Source organism: Nelumbo nucifera, chromosome 3 (genome assembly GCF_055504915.1).
Source record: "Nelumbo nucifera cultivar China Antique chromosome 3, China Antique-T2T, whole genome shotgun sequence".
In the NCBI taxonomy this organism is placed as follows: Eukaryota; Viridiplantae; Streptophyta; class Magnoliopsida; order Proteales; family Nelumbonaceae; genus Nelumbo; species Nelumbo nucifera.
Window position 1 is genome coordinate 57,997,719 of NC_142651.1, and position 23,477 is coordinate 58,021,195.

The 23,477-nt window shown below is 39.6% G+C and overlaps 1 protein-coding gene across 1 annotated transcript; it reads right to left on the reverse strand.

Annotated features, from left to right (window-relative positions):
• Window positions 1-1,102: 1,102 nt before the first annotated feature.
• Window positions 1,103-5,508, reverse strand: LOC104602140 (uncharacterized). Its single transcript, XM_010265725.3, has 2 exons — window positions 2,104-5,508; window positions 1,103-1,976 (listed from the first exon to the last, which is right to left on the reverse strand). The coding sequence occupies exons 1-2, from the start codon at window positions 5,069-5,071 to the stop codon at window positions 1,471-1,473; spliced, it is 3,474 nt and encodes a 1,157-aa protein (XP_010264027.1). The 5' UTR covers window positions 5,072-5,508; the 3' UTR covers window positions 1,103-1,470.
• Between the last annotated feature and the right edge of the window lie 17,969 nt (window positions 5,509-23,477).

Below are 23,477 nucleotides of genomic sequence, written 5' to 3' on the forward strand. Positions count from 1 at the left end.
CGAACTGAGCCTAAAACATCCAAATTAGTCGAACCTATCTTAGCTCAATTTCGGTATACAGCTTGGTGGGCTTGGTTTGATGCTTGGGCATGGCTGAGCCAAAATATGAAATTTTGGGTGGGTTTTGTGTAATATTGTTCTATTAAGTTCTTTTTTTCTAAGTAATTAAGCGGAATTCTATAACCAACTGAATATCTTGAATATCTTGAAGATGAATTCATCTTACTGATCAGCTTATTGAAACACAAAATACATAAAAGACCATTATTGTCTTGGGCATATAAGCCATAGGATATGTATATATATTTAGATAAGCTTATTAAAGAATATTTTTGTTTATTTTTTCAACAAAATGAAATAAAAGCTAAAGAGTATTATTTGTAACATATCTTAAAAAGCTCTACTCTGAATTATATATATATAGAGAGAGAGAGATGTGTAAATCACCAATCCACCATATTTTCCGGGCTAAAGATTTACTGATTGATCTACTGAATTGATTCCTATGACCAAGAAGGAAAATCTGAAGTTAAATTTATTATGTCAGCTTTTTAAATGAAATTATGGGCAGAAATGTAAACTGAAGTTTTCTTTTCATCTAATATATTTTGTTTATTAACATGCAAATCACTTTCTCCTTGAGACACTAAAATTTTATCTTTTATCTAATAAAAAAAACCTCAAAAAGTTCAAGTTACAAGACAAACTATTAAAAAATATGAACTAAAACATAAGAATGAAATTATATTAAAAACAGATACCATTTTGACCTTGAATTAATTCACTATGATGGACCTGGGCTCCAATGGTTGGAAGACCAGATTGAGCCACCTGGCTGAACCAGGAAAACTTAGACCTGGACACGTCTTCACTGTGAAAACCGTGAATCAGATAGCTTTTTGGCTCGGTCTGGTCTTCAGAACTTAACAAAGGGAAACCTTCAAATTTGAAAAGCCAAAAATGGCTCATCATATCAGGCTTTTGTGCAACATTATCAAAGACAAAAGAAATATATATATCATTTCATCTGCACTGCAGATATAAAAGAGAAAAAGGCAAAATCTGAAACAAAAAATAAAATCAGAATTTCATTCAAATAATTTACACTGGATACTTTTGAACCAGTGCAAAATGAAATTGCAATGCAAGCAAACCAGGCCGACCTTCAATCTGATAGATTATATTGACTTCACACAGGAAAACAATATGGGTATGCTTGGGACCTGTACTTGTGATTATTATAGACTACATACTTAAAATAGTTACAGTGGATACAGACCAGGAATATCAACAAACTTTCAGAAATTCCAAAAGCCAACCTGCAACAATGGTTGGCTCTATTTGTTGTTCTACTTGTCATCAACGAATATGGACCTTTTCTTCTTTAATTACATCAAAAAGACAAAAGTTCTGAAACGGAACAACTGATGAGAGGTCAAACTAGCGACTCTCTGTTGTTGGGCAGCAGCTTCAGTGTTTGAAAGCCGTTTTGGCACTAGGAGAAGATGAATACAGGAGTGAGGAAGCAGAGAAGCTGGTGTTGTTGCTCTGCGACAATGAGCCATGCATCCTCATCGACGATGATGAGACTGTACCGTTGTTGTTTCGGAAATCATTTGCTGGTGATCCCTTGAGGAGTACATCCACCTTGGCATACTCCTCTCTCTCATGCCTGATCTCCTTGAGCATGGCTGCCACATCCTTCATGGTCGGCCTCTCATCAGGAGAAGGATTGACACACAGTAATGCTACTCCCAGTGCCTGCATCATTTCCTCCACCTCCGATTCAGGCCGAGTAAGTAAGGCAGGATCAAGAACTTCAATTCCTCCTCTCCTCTGCCTCACCCAGTCCACCACATGAAGCCCATCTGGTATAGTTGGGTCAATTGGTTGCTTCCCTGTCAATACTTCCAATACAACAACTCCATAGCTGTAAACATCACTCTTTTCTGTGATCTTCATCATGTATCCATACTCTGCAAATTAACAAATGACTTAACACATTATATATTATTTACAAATTTGGTAACTGAGAACTGTGTATGTGAAATGCCAACTGCATTGAAACTTGAAAGACTCTTGACATGAGTAGAATATACCAACCAGGAGCAATGTATCCATAGGAGCCGGCAACAGTGTTCGACGACCGGGCAAAATCGCCATCATCGACGAGCTTGGCCAGGCCAAAATCAGCAATATATGGTTCAAATTCCAGACCAATGAGGATGTTGTTGGCCTTGATGTCTCTGTGAACAATGGGAGGGACACAATCATGGTGTAGATAAGCTAGGCCTTGTGCTGCTCCAAGTATAATCTGGTATCTCAGATCCCACTCCAAGCAGCTACCACTCCTCTCGTGAAGCAGACTACCCAAGCTTCCATTGGGCATATAGTCATACATGAGCAGTCTTGTATTTCGATTCCAACAGCAACCCAAGAACCTTACAATGTTCTTGTGACGGATAGAACCAAGAGTCTTCACCTCTGCGGAGAAAGAATCCCGAACTCCCCTAACCCCACATCTGTCATTGTGATCATCATTAGCATCAGCCATTGTTGTTGGCCATAGCTTCTTCACAGCAATAACTTCACCATTGTCCATTTCTGCACGATAAACCACCCCCGAGCACCCTTTCCCAATCACATTGCTATCAACAAGACATTTCAGTACTTTCTCAATAGAGAAATTCAGTTTCTGGAATGGAGTGAATTGCCAGGGCCATGAGTCCCCTCCCATCTCAGAATCATCATCTCTAATTTCTCTGCGTGCTCGAATCACTGCAAGTGTTACCAGAACAACCATTGCCACTGTCATCACAATCAGCAATGCAATTGCCAACTTAAGTTTCCTTGACCTCCCAAGATCACTACTGTTGTTTCCTACTTCCATCCCACCTACATTACTCAAGAAGCAGGAGTCCCGCCCAAAAGCGCAGAGACCTTGGTTGCCAGCGAGCTCTGTTGCAGATAACTGTCGAAATAGCTTGTTATCTGGAAGGAGACCAGTGAAGTTGTTGTAAGAGATGTTCAAAGAGACCAGGTTCTCGAGCCCAGAAAGCAGGGTAAGCTCTCCCCCAAGCTTATTATGTGAGAGGTCAAGTATTGATAACTTGCTGAGAGCTGATATCTGGGCTGGGATTGACCCTGTAAGATCATTGTGACTCAGATTGAGAGCAATGTCGAGAGCTTCTATCCGACATAATTCTGATGGGATACCTCCAGAGAGCCTATTACTGCTAAGATCAAGCAATTGGAGGTTTGAACAGAGTCCAAGAGATGTGGGTATTGATCCTGAGAAGGAATTCTGGCTGAGGATCAGCTTGTTCAGGGATGTAAGACGGCCAAAACCAGCCGGAATGGGACCTATGAACTTGTTCGTTGACACATCCAACACCTGAAGTCCACTGAGAGAGCAAAGAGAGTTAGGCAGAGCACCTTCAAGCATGTTATTGCCAAGGTTCACCATCTGCAGTTCTGTGCAATTCCCAATCTCATCCGGCACCAACCCAGTTAGACGGTTGTCAGAGAGGTCAAGGAAATTGAGACTCTTGAGACCACCAATTTCCTTTGGGATAGTTCCGCCCATCCTATTGTTTCCAAGGCGTAGCCGAATGAGAGAGCTGCAGTTACCGACCTCTGGCGGTATTGAACCGGAGATGTCATTGGAAATCAATAAAAGTTTACTGAGGTTTCGGAGCTGGAACAGACCAGAAGGTATGCTACCAGTAAGTGAATTGCGAGACAGATCTAGTGACTGTAGGCTACTGCAAGCAGCCAGAGTGGATGGAATGCTGCCTTCAAGCTGATTTTCCCAGGCAAAGAAGACCGTCAGCTGGGATAACGTCCCAAGCTCCGGTGGGATCAAACCTGATATCTGGTTGGTGTCAAGCTGCAGTTGTGACAGGCTTGTGCAGTTGGAAAGAACAGAAGGTATCGCACCAGAGATATTGTTGTCGCTGAGCATCAGCGCTTGGAGCTCCGAGAGACGTCCGAAAGACCAAGGTATTCTTCCAGAGAGGGAATTGAGCGAGAGGTCAATCATCAGCAAGCTGCTACAGTTTCCAATCTCCTCTGGAATAGCCCCAACAAAGGAGTTCTGCCACAGCAACATCTTCTCCAGCTTCCTAAGCTTGCCGAGCTCCGGTGGAATTTTACCCGAGAGAGCATTCTCATATAAATACAGATTCACAAGCTCTGAACAGTTACCTATCTCCGGTGGAATCTCACTTGAGAGCATGGCAGTGTAGACAGAAAGCGTCTCGAGCTTTCTGAGCCTACCCAGTGAAGCAGGTAAGGAGCCGGAGACCTTAGTATCAGCCAACCCAAGTACAGTCAAGCTTCTGCAGTCACCCAGCGTGGCAGGAATCTCCCCAACAATGTCCTTGTTCCCTCCGGCACGTAGGATTTCAAGGCTTGCCAGCTTGCCTAGTTCTGTTGGCAGATCGCCACCGAGACGATTATCGAAGAGTATAAGATTCTTGAGACTAACACAGTTGCCTAGCTCACTGGGGATCTTCCCAGTAAGCTGGTTAGAGTTCAAGACCAAGTCTTGAAGATCCTGGAGCTTGCCAATACTAGCAGGGACACTACCAACCAGGCCATTGAAGCTAAGGTCGATAACAGAAAGCTTGGCACAGTCTCCAATCTCAGCCGGGATGGTTCCAGTGAGGTTAGCATCAGAGATGATAAGCTTTTCAAGGTAAACAAAGGAGGACAGATTGGAAGGAACAGGTAGTTCGAGCTCAACAGACTGAATAACAATCTGGGTGACAAAGCCTTGAGATGAACAAGCTATGTGAGTCCAGTTACATGGGTTGGGGTCTGATGGATTCCAGTTCTGGAAAACAGAAGAAGAGGAGGGTGAAGGGTAGCTACGTATCCAAGAGAACAGTACGAGCGCTTCATGGTTAGCAGCAGCGGCTGGTCCGACATGAAAGACCAAGACAAGAGCGAGGACGACCAGAATGGTAGCCAAAGGAGAGCAGTAATGGCCAATATTGAGATTGGTGGTAGTCTTGTTGAAGTTGTCGTTGTTGTTGTGGGATTGCCTCCTCGACCTCGGCATCGACATTGCCTCAAATCCCAACCCTTCCTTCACGCGTTTGCATTGGGTCTCCTCCTGCCTTTCCCTTTCCTCAAAACTCCTCTTACTCTCTACTGCTACTACTTTGGCAATCTACTCTCTTCTCTTTACTACTTCAACAAGCAAAACCCATAAGAGATAGATAGAGAGAGAGAAAGAGAAAGAATTAATTAAGGAAAACCCATTAATTATATAACACCAGCTCCACTACCACCAGTCCACCAGCACCACCTCTCTCTCTCTCACTGAGTGTAGAGGTACTAGGTCGCGTCACGCGCAGGAAGCAGAGACACCATGTGTACATGCATTGATTTCCTCAAGAGACAACAGAGAGAAATATAAAATACATAGTTCATTATTATATATGAACTAGAAAGTCTGATCATACCAGACTACAGAGTCTGTGTTACATGTTTGTTTATGTGTAGTATGTTTAATTAATCTTGACTCTTTTTGTAAAGAAAATACTAAGGGAAGGAGTAGAGTAGAGTTGCCACTTGCTACTTGCTGGGTCAGCGGTCAGCCTTTATTATTATATTCAACCATGTTAATTAAACATTTGTTTAATTTCTTCTTTTGGCCGGTCTGATTTGCTTGGCAATTGCCTTCCTCTCTCTGTTCTGTAATCTTCTTGGTGTGCATGGACATGGGGTGGCTATTTTTTAACGTAAATATTAATTTACACAGGAAGTTGGGACCCATCCAATGAACGGCCATGCCTCATTGATCTCCTTGCATTGAAAATTAATGGTGATCATCAAGATGGTCACAGGTCTTATCCCTTGAATCTATTACATTCTGCTGTATATCTTGTCTAGAGATATGATTCTATGGATCAAGTTATCAGATGGGCTTGGGCCTTTGACCTATGAATTTTTTCTAGGTTAGGATCCACTGAATGTGGGCAACAATCCCATTATTATGTTTATTAGGGAAGTAATCACTAATCAGCCCTTATTTATAAAAATAATGCACAAGGAAGAGTAAGCAAAAAGAGATTGCTCTCTGCTGTCACTACACCTCCTTGAAACACTTGACTGTCTTCTAATGATGTGTGTTAGAACATGGCCAAGATGGTCAGCCACTTGTTAGATCAATCGTTGGGTTAGGACAAATTGTAGCCTTTGAAAATTTAATTAGGATTAAACTAAATAGCTGATCATAATCGCCCCAGTATTCTCACCCATCTGGATTGTCTAATAAAGGGAGCTCATGTAGGAGACTTCTTACTAAAAGAGTAAGAGAGAAGGCCAAAGCTTGATTTGATAAAAGATTTAGAGGGCCTACTGTACTCTATGAATGACCTATTTCTGGTATAATTGTGCCCTTAGTTTCCACTTTTTTTCAGCCACCTTAACCTTCGTTAGGGTGGAGAATGGTCCCAGCAAATGGTTGAACACTCTGATCAAACGGCTAGAATGTAAGCATGGTTAGTGATCAACCTATAGGTGTGGGCCAGTATCATGAACGGGTGTCCCCACACGTATTTGGATCAATAATATAGTAGATTTAGATGTTTTTTAAATAAAGAACCCTTACACCACATCTCCCCATGCCCACCTCCCCACCCACAGACACTTATTATTATGAAGCTCTTTAAATTAGTTTCATTTCCATTCTCCTTTTGTGGTTGAGCTCTTACTGATTTATGATTATACAAATAAATTTGATTCCCGAAGAAAGTACATCAAAGTCTGTTCTCACATGTGATATACCTAATGGCCCATCTAATAAGAAACTGCTACAGTGATGATAATAAGGGCAGTAATTAAGTAGTAACAGATTGAGTCCAGTCAAGTTAAAAGTGATCAAATCCAGATTTAAGAGCAGGTTGAGATCAATATTGATTAATGAACCTTAGCCCAAGATTGCTAAAAGGAAAACAAAGACAACTTCTCAGGAAAGTTCCACATTCCTTGCCCTCTCTCTATTGAATAAAATTCATTGAGTTTCAGGAAAAGAGAAAAGTAACTAAAGAGAAGAAAAAAAATTAGTTTTAGCCAGGCAAGAAAAATGGGTTGAAAGATTAAAGTCAAGAGCTAGAACTTCCATCTCTAAATTGATTTGAGAGAAAGGAATCTTGAACTGAACCTAAATGGGTTTCATATTTGAACCCTATAGATAATTAAATAAACAATTATATAGGCAGTTTATAATTCATTAGATCTTATAGATTAGAACTTAGGGTCTGGCTTGACCTCTTAGCATTATAGACCCTTGCTTAGCTTAGGATATTAAACGAGGATAGAATGACAGAATATTTGACCCATTTTGACGCTATCTTCTTTTGTTTTCCCACATAATGCTTATAAAAATTATATATCCATGTATTTTAGGGTATATATAATCATATTGTTTTAAATTGTTGACGGATTCTCAATGAAAGGTTAGTTGCACGGGTGAACCTGAGCCTGGAGACTGTGGGTCCCAATTTGACCGTGGACCCATGAACAATTGGAGACCAGTTTGGTTGGAATCATCAGCCAGCAGCTAATGGATGAAATTAGCATAATTTAATCAACTAATTATATTATTAAGACCACATTTCTGTATTTTTAATAGGTAAATTGTACCAGTATCAGAACCTCTAAAGCTACCCATTTCTGCTACAGAAGCACTGTCTAGCTAGGAATAGTTTGAATCCAACGGTTCTGATTAGGGCTGCACGTGGGGATCTTATTAAATCTTAAGTGAGAAAAAAGAATATTAAAGTATGTACACATGTATATACTTTATATTTCTTTTCTAGGAGTATTCATTGGGAAGCCATTAGGGTCTGGTTTGCCGTTAGATCCAATGGCATTTTGGAGTTTTTATATAATGAAATACGGATTTCAATGTGGTAGGATGATTTCTAATGCATAATTTACTTCTTTTAACTCTGAAACTTTAGACTCTAGGAGAGGGAGAGCATCATTATATTTTATCACACAAGCAAACTAGTAAGTTAGCTTGACATAGCATCCTATGTTACGGTTAGATGCAGTGATTTTTTGCTGGATGTAGGTCCAACCCTATTGGCATCTTAGCTAGGGCTCCAAGCCCAAGTCGAATTGTATGATTTAAAGAATTTCAACTACATCAGGTTTAGGTTAGGGTTCGGGCCTATAAGTATCTATTGGCTTTTCAGGAAAATTTATTTATCCAGGTAAGTGTATATATTCATGTTCTTTTATTTTTTAAGTAAATAAGAGAATGATCATTTTAACCTTGAAAAGTCATTAGTAGAAAGGGTAATTTTGTTCCATGCAAGTGTTGACAACTTTTCCCTTAGGTGAAAAAGTTATTTATCCATTTAGGAGATAGATATCACGAATCCGAATGAGATGAAAAAAAAATTGTACACACCCGGCTGAACTACCTATCATACTGGCATGTTCTGCCGTGATAGATAGACCAGCCTGATGGGCATGATTTTTGTCTCTAGTTAATCCGCTCCGGTAAATGATACCCAGAAAAAGTAAATTATTCGTTTTACATCCCTAAAACGAATAGGCCCTAAAAATCTGCGGAGATTACTGTTGGTGAATAGGAATCAGTTCAACAAAGTATTGAACCAGCTGATTTTTGTCTATATCAGATGGTCTCTATATGATCCATTTGCTTGATGTTAAAGATAAGTCCAAAAACATGTCAAGAGGTCATGTCTGTATTTAGTCCAACTCTTCCAAGACCCCGCTGGATCAAACATTAGGTAATGGTTTTTATCAGATTGTCTCTTTTGGCAGATGAACCGGTAGGTTCAAAAATTTTTATGAATCTTGCTTCAACTTTAAATGATGATATTGTTGGATCAACATGGTTCAATTTATTAGGTGAACCAAGTTGATCAGGGCTAGTAGCCCTTTATCTTGTTTGACATCCAGCTCAGTTCTAATAATTATGTAAGAGATCATCTAGTGGGATCCATCCAATGACTAGATTCCACCCTGATTGTATTGATTTGAAAGAAGAAAAGAAATGAAAAGGAAAGAAAGTAAAACAAAATAATTGGGTCATGTCTCAGGACACAAGCCCAATCTAAGCTTGGGAAGAGATGATAAGACTCGGGGGAGGAGAGTGGGGACTGTTGGGGTGATGGCTTTAACAACACATCCCTAATTTTGAGGCTAATCCACGTGGTTGGAATCCATTTTCCACCTATTGCCGGAGCAATCCAAACCCTTTTGTCCCAAATTTGTGATGTGAAAACTATATAAAATTGATACCATATAAGGTTTAATAAAAACAACTAGTTGGAGGCACAGACAAGGCTCAGAAAAAGCTAAACGGCGCTGCTTATAGCCCTTATTTTTAGGGTTATTGTGACCTTGGGAAGCTCCCAAATGGAATCTCTACACGTTGTGTCTGTCCAACAAAACTCTTCTCCACCTAAGAATTAAGATGGGTTCTATATGGCAGTGATCCATGAGCAAAGAGTGACCATTTAATGGCGTGTAGTGTGCTTTAACACTAAAAAATATATATAGATAGATCACCAAATTTCTCAGAGGCCCAAAACAAACACTTAGCTAGGAGTCTCTCTCTCTCTCTCTCTGAGTCCCTGACGTCTAATCATGGGCCCTCCTTATAAAACAAACGGCGCCCCATATCGTGATGTCATCATCCAAAAGTGATCTCAAATATTGAGGCCACACACAGAGATACAGGGAGAGAATCTCTCACTTGGTGGGTGAATTCTTTAGCTAATAATATACCTTAACTAGTTGGTCTTCAATCCATCGAAGTACTATTCTGGTCTTCATGTGTACAAACGGCAAATCAGATGTAGAGATATTAGATTGGACCCAAAAGCAAAGTGTGGTAGCATTGGATGCCTGGATGGTACACCTACTTTTGGGCTAAATCTGGACTATCTGATATGGGTTCGTTTCCAATAGAGATCTCAGATTGGGCCCATCTAACAACTGAGTACATCTTCCATGGTAGAGTCTATGGCCATTGGTGCAGTCTCCCAACTATTGAAGCATTTAGTCCATAAGTGAATAATGCTACCAGCAACTAGACCCATTACGCCAAGAAAAGGGACCTAAGCTAAGCATCCTCTTTGTTGGACTCAGTGTCTAAGGATGTATAGGATCGTTTGGTAACTCAAGGGATTTTGCTTTGAAAAAGTACTCTACACAAAGCCTTCATATATGGGGAGGGGTTCGAGGACCCCCTTTTCCTTTTATTCTCTTTTCTTCTGGTTTTCAGGCAAGGATGGATGATTAGGTGTTAATGGGTGGGTGAAACCAGGTTTTGAACCCAATTATATATGGCTCGAACCCCTATAAACTTTACCAACTTAAGTAAACAGTTTCATACCTGAAGCCTGCAGCTTAATGCAAAGTTCCTCAATCAACATCCAAATAATAATATGCCAACTACTTTGGTTAATTTAAATTCAGAAAATCTAGCTATTTTCATTTTCTTTAGGGTATCTACTAGTTCATGAATTACTTTAGTTCTGGTACAGATTCGTTTGAGTTTTTCTTTTTTTGGGTTTCTGTGTAGCTATAATGGGCTTCAACACTTGTTAAGAATTTATGAAAATTCTTGAACTCCACTCAAAGTGGGGTTTACTAATCATCTATTATTTGCATAGGGCCTTGGGATTTCTCCTATCATCAAACACAAGGTTTTGGAATTGACGTCTTTTGACAATTATACTACGTAAAGATATACGTAGTTTCCTTCTTTTAAATACGTATTAAAAATATTTTATCCATCACTTAAGAAGAAGGCATGAACTTCAATAAAATGCTTCACTAAGAAACTTCCTATATACAATGAAAAATGCTTTTCCTAATGCTAGATTATCTGTTGTGACTTGTGAGTGAACCGTCCACAATGAGTAATCGGGCCCATATTGAGTTTGGTACACTAAGCAGCCACCAGTGTCACCTTCCAGCCCCACCAAGGTCCCCTGGTATCATATTCAGGGAACGTTTTGGAGGGCTGAGGCTTTGATTGAATTGCTTTGGATAAGTCATTAAAAGAAGCTTAACTCAGTGGACAGGATTTTCATCATACCATACTTATGGACTGTCCAAGTGGGGTTCATCTCATAAAGCCAAAAGCTGCTACACTAAGGCTATGTTTGGTTTGAAGGAAAAGGTAGGGAAAGGAAAGGAAAGCACTCAAATCTAAAACTCTTCATTAAATTATCATTTCCTTAATATAAACAATTTTTAAACATTCTTTAAATACAAGCAAATAATGTTAAGATGATAATTTTATTCTATCTCAACCTAACAACCTTGTCAACTAGGGCAAGGAAGATGCATCTTATGTTTGCAATTAATGTAAATGAAATTGTAGGGATAAGAGCTGGTTTAAACAATTAAAATGAGTGTTTTTCATGTATGTACAAGTGACATATGTAAATCCCTTATTCTCACTTCTATCCTCATTTTCTAACATATATTTACAGGTTTGTTAATATGAATAACCTCAAATATAATGCTTGTCCTTTTAAAAAATGGAAAAGATATAAAACTTCTATTTTTTTAAACCAAAAAACAAAATTCATTAACCACTCAAAGCAAGATCAACTTGTAAAGCTTGTACAATGAAAAGAGGTGGACAAGACCAGGTGTGGTGGTGAGATAGAGAAAGAGCATGCCTAGCTAAGATATATGCAACTCTATTGCAAGAACGTTGTACAAACTAAAGAGAGCAAGGGGAGTAAAACCAAATAACACCTTACAATTGGCTACCAAGGTTTGGACTTGACAAGGAGGAGAGGAATTCTCTCCCAACAGGATGTGGATGGTAGTGAGCACATCCTGACCAAAGCAAGAGGTCACTTATCAATGGAGTCATAGTAACCCACAATTAACAAAAAAAGCTTCAATTAATGTTGTGGCTATTTCTTCAATAAAACTTTCTTAACTTGCTTACATGCTTAATAAAATGAAAAGCTAAAGTATGCTTTTCCTCCACCTCCACCCTATCAAAATACAAAGCAATGGTTTCTTTTTCTTTTTTGTCTTGACTTTCCATTTCTCCCACAATAAAGAAGAGAACATTAATAAAAACCATTTGGTTAAGCTTTTGAAAAGAAGTTTCCTAATAAACATTAATTAGAAATACAAGGCTAATAGACAAATAGTGGAAATGAAAAATGCTAAGCAACTTTACAAATTGAATGCAGTGACATCTTTAAAAGAAAAGTAAAACAATAATACCACCTTCACTCACATAGTTTTAACTCAGAAATCTCGTGGTAGAATTGGTTTTTCACCTATGTTTGCCTCAAGCTCAACCTCTATCCAACTGAGTAGTTTCATTGAGAGTCTAAGACCTGTAAAAGTACTAGAAGAATGATGAATGTTGGAGACCAAAAATGGGTATGAAAAAATTTGGTGAGATGGCAATGGGGCAACTTTAAGAATCATTTTGATAATGAAGAAAAAGGTAAGTAGAATATAGGAATCAATTTGATTTACCGTGGAAGATTATCTTGTGCAAAAGGCAAGTGTCAAAAAAAAAGTATCCCAGCAATAAGTGATCCATGGGAATATTACTATTTATTTTGATATGTAAATATAAATGGAGGAATGAAGACAAAAAACCTCAAATTACATGGGATCAACTATAGATTCAAACAAAAAACACAATATACATCAGCCAAAACTATAGATTCAACAAAGTTGATCTCCCTAAACATTTGAAGACATCTTAGGAATATTGTATAGGTACATGATTCCGAAACTATATAGCTGGAAGAATGCTTTTTGAATTTAAGTTTATATGTTTTGGAAGTTCTACAATAAAGGAACTAATAAGTTCATGTGTTTCAGAAGTTCCAAAACCAAGATTTAGTTTCCCTTTTTTTTTTACAGAAAGGCCATCAAGGATGAAATAATAATATAGCATGCATAAATCATTTCAAATAATGCCTACAACACCATTTCAAATACAAAATGACAGCTAAGGAAATGGACTTACCATCATCACTTCATGCAATCTCCATTGTTCATGGTGATTAGAGAGAGCTCAGAAATAACAAGGATGATGAAAGAGGACAAAGAGAAATAAGGTCTGAAAATATTAAATCTTGGGTTAATTAGAGTAATTAAACATATGTTACTTTTTAGGGAGAGTTTGTGCAAGAGAGAGAAAGTGTGTTTAGGAAAGAAAGGTTTGAATAGATTAAATCTTGGGTAAACTATAGCAATTGAACATACGTTAACTTTTAGGGAGTGTGTGTAAGAGAAAGAAAGTTGATGTTGTCTGATCCGAGGTATTCCGAACCAAAGACACGATTAGATAGTCCTACCAACTGGACGAGGCTGAAATGGAAGGATGAAACGTGCACCAAAATCACCAACCAGGAGAAAGATTAGAGGCCCGAGGAGTCATTTCCCAGGTAGGTACTCCGACGCTCAAGTCAGTAGGATAGAGAAGGATGTGGTTGGGATGAGCAAGTTGAGCTAGTGCTAGTCCGAGCTGAAGAGATAGTGCAAAGAGGTATTCAAAGGGGGTAGTTCCAAAAGTCCTTTACCTCGAGCGAGGAATACCTACTTATAATTGGGCATCCGTGTCCCAAATGGATAGGGCTTCCGAGGTTGTCGAGATGAGAGCATTTGTTGAGGTCTTCGGGAGGTTTCCTCCTCCTCAGTTGAGTTCGCTTCCTTGCTCGTGTAGGACACTCCTTCTTAGTCATGCTCTTCCATTACGTGTGGCATCAACGTGGCTTGAGAGGGGGCGACCACAGAGATAGCCACATGGCATCCTTGTCCAACTCAACCATCACTCAAATACCACTCCCCCAGTTCCAAAGTCGATGAGTGTAGTGCTTGGCTGCGGCTAGGCATGAAAGAGTTCTACAGTCCTCAGCTAAGGAACTTTAGTTTCTTCGAGTTGATTGGCCCGGGGTAAGACCAATTTGCTGGGCGGACTGGCTTGTTCAACGCTCATGTTGTTTTCGTTATGAGTCATCAAACACATCGTTTCATCTTCCCAAGGTCACGCGCGTACGAAGTGCAACATCGAATCGACAACGTTGATTTGAGCTGATCAGGATTGTCAGTCCCCCCTATAAAAGGGGAGGTGGTGAGCTATTTTAATTTGCCATTTTGAGTGAGTGATCATAGAAGCTCAACGAGTGTTAGTCCTCGACTGCATTGTAGGTGTTCTGTAGTGTAGTTCTTCGGTAAGATGTCTTCATCTTCCTTCTCATCTTGTCCTTCCTCTTTGTCAAGCTCTTGCATGTCGGGTAGTGAGTTCGAGCTGGGGTCTCACCCCAAGGCCACTGCGCTCGTAGCCCACAAGACCAAAGCCCACAGGGCCGAGGTCAATGGGCCAAAGGGTGAGGGTGTCGCAGCGGAGGAGGTCATAACCCTTCGAGAAGCTAAGGTCAGGGAAACCGATGAGGCTGAAGTGGATACTGTGTTAGAAGAGGGTTTTGGTGCTCCTACACGGTTCAGAAGCCACTTTGCTTCTTCGCCCTATGGGTTAACACCTAAAGACCAAGGCTGAATTAGGATCCTTTACTACATTCCCAAGGAGTACGAGCTGAGGTGCCCCGACATCGGTGAGAGGGCCACCTCAGCTTGGCCAAGAGAGCTCTACATCTACGAGCACAGCCTGATAGTTGGGCTGAGGCTTCCTTTGAGCGAGGCTATCACGACGGTGCTGAGGTGGTACCACGTCTAGCCAATCCAGTTGATGCTCAATTCCTTCAGATACTTGGTTAGCCTCCTTTGCTACTACTCGGTTCACAATGTGGACATCACCTTGTCGATGATCACATACTTCCTACACTTGAATAAGCACCAACAGGGCCATTATTACTTCTCAGGTCGGCAACACAATAAGGTGCTCGTCGGGTCCCCCTCCTCAGTGAAACACTGGAAGGAAGGGTTCTTCTTCATGCTCTGCCCAGGGGGCTGGCCATCCCTGTTGAGTTGTCAATCCTAAGGACCAAGGTGAAGGCGCCAACCGAGGCTGAGCTGTCTAGGAAGGAGTTAGCGGCTATTAGGCAGATAAAGAAGGTAGACGTGCAAGAGTACATGTTGATCTCCATGCTGATCCATGTCGGGCTGATGGAGACCCCGGCTGGTCTATCCTTACTTTTGTAAGTGTCTTTGTTCTTGTTTCATTTCTTTGGCTTTACATGACTTGTTCTCTTTGGTAGATATGGCGGTCATTGACAAGGAAGGGAGAACAAGGCACATGCAAGCTGCCACGTAGAGGAGGGCAATAGCCCAGGATGGGACGGCTCAGCAGTAGCACCGCCTAAAGGTCGTGAACCTTCGGTCTCACAAGAGGTCAAGGCCGGGTGAGAGAGACGTGGTGGACGTTGGCTCTGACAGTTCTCCATCACACACTGGGCTGTAGGGAAGTCTTGAGGTACTCCCTTCGGGTCTGGCAGAGTAGGGTGCCGAAGTGTACAAGTCGATCAACTGTGTCCGACTGGAGGACACTCTGGAGATTGAAGGTATGCCCGAGCAACTAACTCGAGGCATTCTATCTCCCGACATTCTTAGAGAGACCAACATCTACACGAGTGGGGTTTTGGAAAGTGTAGCCATTTGGGAATCTGTCGCAGTAAGACATCTGAACCACCCTTTTCCGTTCTTTGATGTGATATGTCATTCTCATTGACTTGTTTTCCTTTTGTAGGTTGTTTGTGTGGTGACAACACTAGTTGACCGGATGTGTGCCCTTCGTCAGATGGTCGAGGCTCGGGAGGGCGAGTTCTCTCGTCTATAGATGGAGATGGCCAAGCTGAAACAAGCAGCAACGGCCAAGGACGAAGAATTGTGACATTTGAAGAACTATGCTCATGAGCTCAAGGGGGACTGCAACAAGGCACGGAAGGAAGCCGAAGAGGCAAAGGCAGCGGCGAAGCTGTTAGTGGCGAGGAGGAGGCAGTTACCAAATACAAGAAGTCTAAGGAGTTCTAGATTGCCCTTGATGGTTTTGCTCCCAGGTTGTCACACCATAAAATGGGTTTGGTACTAAGAGGAAAACCCAACTCCTATAAGAGCATCTTAATCCAAATTAGTTCAAATGTGGTTGTCGCGAGACTACGAGACTCAGATTTTGTACTAGAACGAGATACCGTACTTTGCTTCTTGAAGCTCCATGAGACTAAATTTCCACCCAGAAAAATGTAATAGCCCCCTTGGGATCTACGATCATCTAAACACCCGGCCCAATCCACATCAGAGAAGGCGTCCAATGTGATAGAAGAACAATGACGAATAAAGATGCCATGAGTAATTGATCCTTTCAAGTAACGCAAAATGCATTTAACTGCAACCTAATGTTCTATTGTAGGATGTTGCATATACTGACAAACTTTGTTTATGGCAAAAGATATGTCAAGACAAGTGAGAGTCGCATATTGTAAAGCTCCCACAATGCTTCAATAAAGAGAAACATCAACTAGTGGTTCACCTTGATGAGCAGACAACCGAGTAGAGGATGCCATAAGGGTAGCACTGAATTTGGCTTCATGCATCTTGGATTTGGTAAGAAGATCTTGAATGTATTTATGTTGGCAAAGATGAAGACTAGAATTGGAATGATGGGTTTCAATACCCAAGAAGTAATGCAAGGGACCTAAGTCCTTTAAGGCAAATTGTTGTTGAAGAGTAGAGATGATAGACTTAATTTGAGAGGAATCAGATCCAATCACCAGTATATCATCAACATAGGTGAGGATAGCGCAAAAGAACTATTGAGAACGCAATGTGAAGAGAGAAGCATCGGCCCTTGACTCCATAAAACCAATATGAAGAAGAGCATCATGAAGACGGGTGAAGCATGCACGAGGAGCCTGCTTAAGTCCACAAAGAGACCTCTGTAAGTTACAAACATAATTTGGAAATTGAGGATCTGTAAAACCCACTGGTTGTCTCATGTAAACATCCTCCTCAAGGTTGCCATGCAAAAAGGCATAACTAACGCCCAATTGACGTACCTCCTAATTGTAAGTAATAGCCAAGGATGGAATTAATAGAATGGTGACTAGTTTTATTACTGGACTGAAGGTTTCATCATAATCAAGTCCAGGCTCTTGAGTGAAACCTTGTGCTACAAGTCGGGCTTTAAACCGGTCCACAGTTCGGTCTGATTTCCTTTTAATTCAAAACACCCATTTGTTTCCAATAATACTGCAATTTGAAGGGCGAGGAACTAGTATCCAGGTCTAATTGTCAAGAAGAGCTCTGAATTCTTCGTCCATTGCCTTATGCCATCTAGGATCTCTAGAGGCTTCAGTATAGGAAGAAGGTTCAATTTCTTCTAAGAAACTACTCATCAACATATACTTGGGATTGGGTTTGGTAATATTTGATCGGGCTCTTGTTTGCATGGGATGTATAGATGCTATAGGAGGACATGTATTTGTTAGAGAACCAAATGATGATGGAGATGCTATAGGCAGATCATTTGAGTGAGCAACTAGGAGAGATACTGTAGGCAAGTCAGATGATGGAGGTGTGGTAATGTGCTACTGATTGGAACATGGATTATCACTTTGTACAAAAGTGTGTGGCTTCCAAATTATTCGATGTACGGTTTCTCCGTTCTCTAGATCAACTAGTTGACATCTTCACTAAGCTATTATCTTCAACTAGGTTCTCTCAGCACTATTCCAAGCTTACTGTGATTCCATCCCCGTTTCGCTTGAGCGGGGGTGTTGGAGATAGAGATAAGTCTCATATTGGAAATAGAGATAAATCTCATCAGATAGATACGTAGCAGCTTTCCTTATCTTGCATGACTCTATCCTCATGTTGTAACAATAAGATAAACTGTTAGACAATGTATGCCCTTACCTCCAATCAGATTGATGTACATATCCATTTATTGTAAATAAATAAAAATACATAATTGACTCGTGTTATATTTGGTGTGTTTCTATGAAATTACCCTTAAACTAGACACTTATGAAACTCGTGTTAGTTTAGAATGTTCTCAGCCATTGGATAGACTTGGGGAAGTTTATCCTGCCAAGGCTAACACTAATGTGCTGCCAAGTAGATTGGGACAGTTTATCTCAGTTACTAGGGTTAGACCCGAAGCACATGTAGTGTGTGCTTGTTTGAAACACTGAACCCGGACCATTTTCCAGTTATGCCCTGGACCTTGGAGACTAATGGGAAAAATTAGAAAGTTACACCTAACCCCTAGACTCGATTATGGTACTACACTGGGTGTTAAATTGGATTGTCTTTGATGTACCAATTAGAGAGATCCTTCAGAGTCAAAACCTTGTGGTGTGTTGGGGCAATATGAGAATTCACTCGAGCGTGTGATCATAGTGACAGGATCAGCCCCTTTGTCGGACAAAGTGAATGATCAGGACTGCACTCTCTGATGGAAACCAAACTGTTGGCAATCGATTTCAAACTTGTTTGAGATTTGTTTTGCAAAATATATTTATATAAATATATATATATATAGATATATTATGTTTTAAGAAAAAGGTTTGTAAAAGGTTTTAATTCCCGGGATCCATCCAAGCAGAAAGTGCAATATTGCACCTTGCAACCAGGGGAGAGGTACTCCCTCGTAAGGCAATGTTTGATCATTAAAGGTTGAGAGGTTAAGTGTAAGAGTCCATTTAGGGTTGTTTTACCTGATTGGCTAATCTCACTTAAAACCATTGTCTTTGGGCCTTCATAGGCTGGCTGGACTCAAGGACCATTTAATGTAAATGTTGGGCCCATTAAGAGCCCATACTGATGGACTCAAGGGTTCATTATGCTTGACAGTGAATTCGGCTAGGCTTTTTCATAAAAGTTGGATTGAACCCATATGGGCTTATATGATGTCATTGTTGGAGTCCCATGCCATACAAAGAGAACCAAATTGGCCAGTAACTAAAAGGGGACGTGGGTCACTTGCTTAATGGGCCTAAACCCCATAATTAATTAGATTAATTAAGAAGTCACATGATAGCTTAAGCAATCATGTGACTTGGGCGAATATGGGTTTGGATAAGGGCTTGGATCATCCTTTAAGATAAGAGGATAAGTCTTATCCACTTAAAGAGTCTAAATCCAAATAAAGATTTGGATTAGGAAGCTCCTAATTGGATTAGGAGAGCTGATATTTAAGGCTTATAAATAAATGAGGGCAAACTGCTCCAGATAACACTGCTCTTAGTTCTCTCTCTCCTTCTGCTCTTGCCGCCATACAAAGCCAATTCATTCTCTAGTTCTTGAAGTGATAGAGATCAGTTCTCACTTATGATTTTGCAAGAAAAATCAGAATAATTTCATTCTCACCTCCCTTGCTCGATCCAAGCAATTGGATTATAGTTCTTGTTGAAAGAATGTGTTGCTAAACCGGCTTCACCCTAAGCTGCACCATCTTCAACGAAACCTGGTTTTGGTACCCTCTTTGAGCATGAACACCCACTTCGGGAACTACACATGTGGAATCCGTATCAGGTATTCTTCTCCCTTTCTTTTGGTTTTAGATATGATCCGATTTCAGTGCAAGAACGATCCTTGAAAAATGCAGTTTTTCTAAAACTAGGAATACGATTCCCAGAAAGGTAAAATAAATTTTTGAAATTTCGCCCTACCATCTAGCATGGTTCGGCTGTCCATATGATGGATTTCCCCTTCCTTCATAAACATCTTTTAAACTTTTGCATATCTGTAACAAACTTTATCACAACAATTGTATATATAATACAACTCAGCCAACCTTGTGTGTGTGCTGACTTTTATACTCATTTAATTTTCTACTCTATTTTACTCCTAGTTAGAATGGAGCTTGCAAAGAGAACAATTAAGGTGGAGGCAATGTGCCCTTTGTGTGGGGAAGGAAATAAGATAATTGATCATCTTTTTATGATGTGTCAGATTACAAGAGTAGTACTCTTTGGTAGCTCTTTAGGTCTCAGGACTAATAAACTCAGACACCAATCTTTAATATGTCTATCTCAATGGGTACTAATGGATGATGCTTTCAATGAGAATGCAGTCTCTACCCTTGCTAAAGGAGCAATTCTTCTTTGGAACATCTGGAAAATGTGTTGCAAGGTAACCTTAGAACATTCCCCAATTAGTATTGAGGGGGTGATATCTAGTGCAAAGGCTCAATTATCTGATTTGGAAAGCCAAATACAGAGGTCTAAATCCATTCTAAGGAACCTAGTGGTGGCAGAGTCTAATAGATTGGTTAATCATTGGTGTCACCCTCCTAAAGGTGCTATGAAGCTAAATTTTGATAGTGCAATAGGGGTGGACAAAGCTACTACAGGTTTGGTGCTAAGGAATCACTTTGGGAACTTTATTTATGGGTGTAGTATTCCTTTACCTTCTACTTCTGCAACTGGAGCTAAAGCCAAAGCTCTCTTAGAAGGCTTAAAGTTCATTGTGGAGTTGGGTCTGTCTTCGGTATTATTAGAGGGAGATGCAAAGGTTGTTATTATAGATCTGTTGAAGTCTACAGTCACTCCCCCTTGGCAAATTCGTCGGCTCATGTCGGATTGCAAAGCCATTTTAAATACTCTCTCAAGTTGCTTAGTGACCTTTGTACCAAGATCAGCCAATAAGGTAGTGCACAATATAGCTCATTATGGTTTGTCTTTTTCTAAAATTATTACTTGGCCTATGTGCCCTACTTTCGTGGAGGAATGTATCTATTCTGATAGCTCATTGAGCACTTTGTAATGAATTGGCCTTAGCAGGATTCAAAAAAAAGAATATAATTAATTAATTAACTATTTTAAATATTTTATTAGTTAAATAATGAATTAATGTAATTATTCAAATTAAATAATTAATTTTTTAATTTTTACATACAAGGAATTATGCTTAAATTTCATATAGGGGATTCGCACTTCATATGGACATATGGATCCCATAATGCACAGAAATAGGGTTAACTAATACCAATTACATCATCATCTTCACCCGTTTATATGAGGGTTTTGTGATACACATGATGCAAGATGGATCTTCAGCTTTTCTTATTTTTTTCTCTATTGAAGTGGTCATAACTACCTTTAAAAGTCCACAAAGTGCCTCTAAAACAAATAGGAGGCAGCTAGGTGATTTCCTCTAAAAGCCTTGCATGATTTAGAATTAGAGGCGGGCAAAAACAATGCCTAAAAAACTGCGTTTTAGAGGCACATTTGCACTGACGCTAAAAGCTAGTCTTGTCAACAATACTCGAAAACCCATGGCCTGATCCGATATTCAATCCGATAATCTTGGATTTGATTGGGGCAAATGTCATATTGAATCGGATTCAAATGGTGGAAGTGAAATCTGATTAAAAATTGGATCGAACTCAGATGCACCCCCATCTGATCCAATAAATAAAATATCTTAGGGGTAAATGAGGAAATATGTTCCTCAAACCCCCTACCGACTAACCCTAAGCCCTTATCCGTAACACAGAATTGACATTTCATTCATTCTCACTGATTTTCCATTCTCGTCTCTCTTGACTCTCAGTCTCTCACCCTCTGCAACAACCAACAAGTATACAACTCTTCATTTTCTTCATTTTCACCATTCCCCTCTTTGCAATTGCAAGTGTTTTTCTTCTTCCATTTCCCTCTCTACAACTACAAGTGTTTTTCTTCTCCCATTCCCTCTTTGTAACTGCAAATCCAAACACAACACTTGAGCAATTGAGTTATGAAAATGGTGGATTGATTCGAATGAAAAGTGGATCTTCTCAGATTGAAGCAAACTCAAACAGCAAGACTGAAGAAATCAGTCAAAGTCAGATTAAAATCCAAAATCTGATCTGATTTGAACTCGGATGCTTTGGACATAATCCAATCGGATTTCGGATCGAAATCGGATACAACTTACATTTTACCGAATCAAACTCAGATTTAGATGAATCCAATCCGAGTCCGATCTGATTACAGGCCTACTAAAAGCCCTTTAGAGAGGCAAGTAAGAATGCCTCTAAAAGTCCACTTTAGAGGTGGATTTAACTACCTCCAATTGATTTTGAGGCAATTTTTATGTGCCTCTAAAACTAATATTATAAGATACCTGTTTAATTTTTGGCCGCCTCTAAAGATATTTTATTTAAAAAATATATATTTTTCATTATAGAAAAAACCTATAATAACCTATATTTAACATTGAGACAAAACATGTATGAAACATAACTAAACCACTTCATCCAAAATATACAACCATAGCTTATGAATATTATTACATGTTGATTAAACAAAAACAATCAAAGAATATTCCATTTGAGTTACATCTTCTTTCTAATAACACAAGAAAAAAAAACACTACATTTAACCTTCATTGTATTTTCTCTTCCTTCTTTAGTAGATGACTTCTTTCTTGACAACCTAAAAAATGATAGAATCCAAAATAAATTCTAAGTAACTTATAAAGACAAAACTGCTCCTTTTAGCCCTCATCTAGTCCTTTCTTTCACCTACAACCCGTAAAGAAAAGTAAAAAAAAAAAAAAAAAAAACTAAATTAATAAATACAATCTTTGAAAATTAGTATTTTCTTGGCTATCTATATAATTACATTGGCAATATGATATCAGTAAAATACATCTAAAACTTCAACTTTTCTTATTTTCTTTTCTCTGTAAAAAGGCATAGTAATCAGTAAGAAGCCATTGAAACACCACCATTGGCTCTTCAAAAAATAAATTAATTAATTAATAAACACCACCGTTGGCCATCCAAAAATTTCTCTAGGTATCATAGACTTGCCAAAGGCTGACATTGGATAAAAATGACAAGACAGAAAGAGAAGCCAATGGTCACTTGTGCCTTTTTATATTGGTTCATTGAACAAAGACTCAAAGAGCTAAGAGCCATGCCACCTAGATGTTGCAGGATAGTCACCTTTCTATCTTTTGTTCTTTCATCCAGTTGCCATCCAAACTCAATTCAATTTTCAGTCAAAAACAAGCACAAAACTGGAAAAACAAAATTGAAAGATTTATCACAGTGCTAGAAATTGGACGCCTAAAACCTGAAATACTTTTGATAGAAGGAAGCAGTTTCTTGTTGTGTGCTTGACCATATGCCAAAAGTCTTCAAGACTAATAGAATGCGTTAAGCCAAGAACTTTAGCCATTTACGACTTACCACTGCCCTTCTGGATCTCTCCAACTTAAGCCCAATCCATACTACAATTTGATGCACTTGAGTTGTGCTTGGGCTTGGGCTATTGGACTTGAATTAGTAAATAAGCACACACTAAAATTTAAACTATTTATGTATGTATGTATGTTATGTATGTACGTATGTATGTATGAACGTGTATGTATATGTATAGTTCAACTGAGGTTGAGTTGGGTGGGATAACGTCAAGCAATGCTTACGTTGCCCATGGGCTAGGCTTGGGCCTGGCCCCAAAAGTTAAAAAGCCCAAACATTTAGGCTTAGGCCCAACCCAATGACCGAAAATCCAAGCCAACCTCATATAAATTTG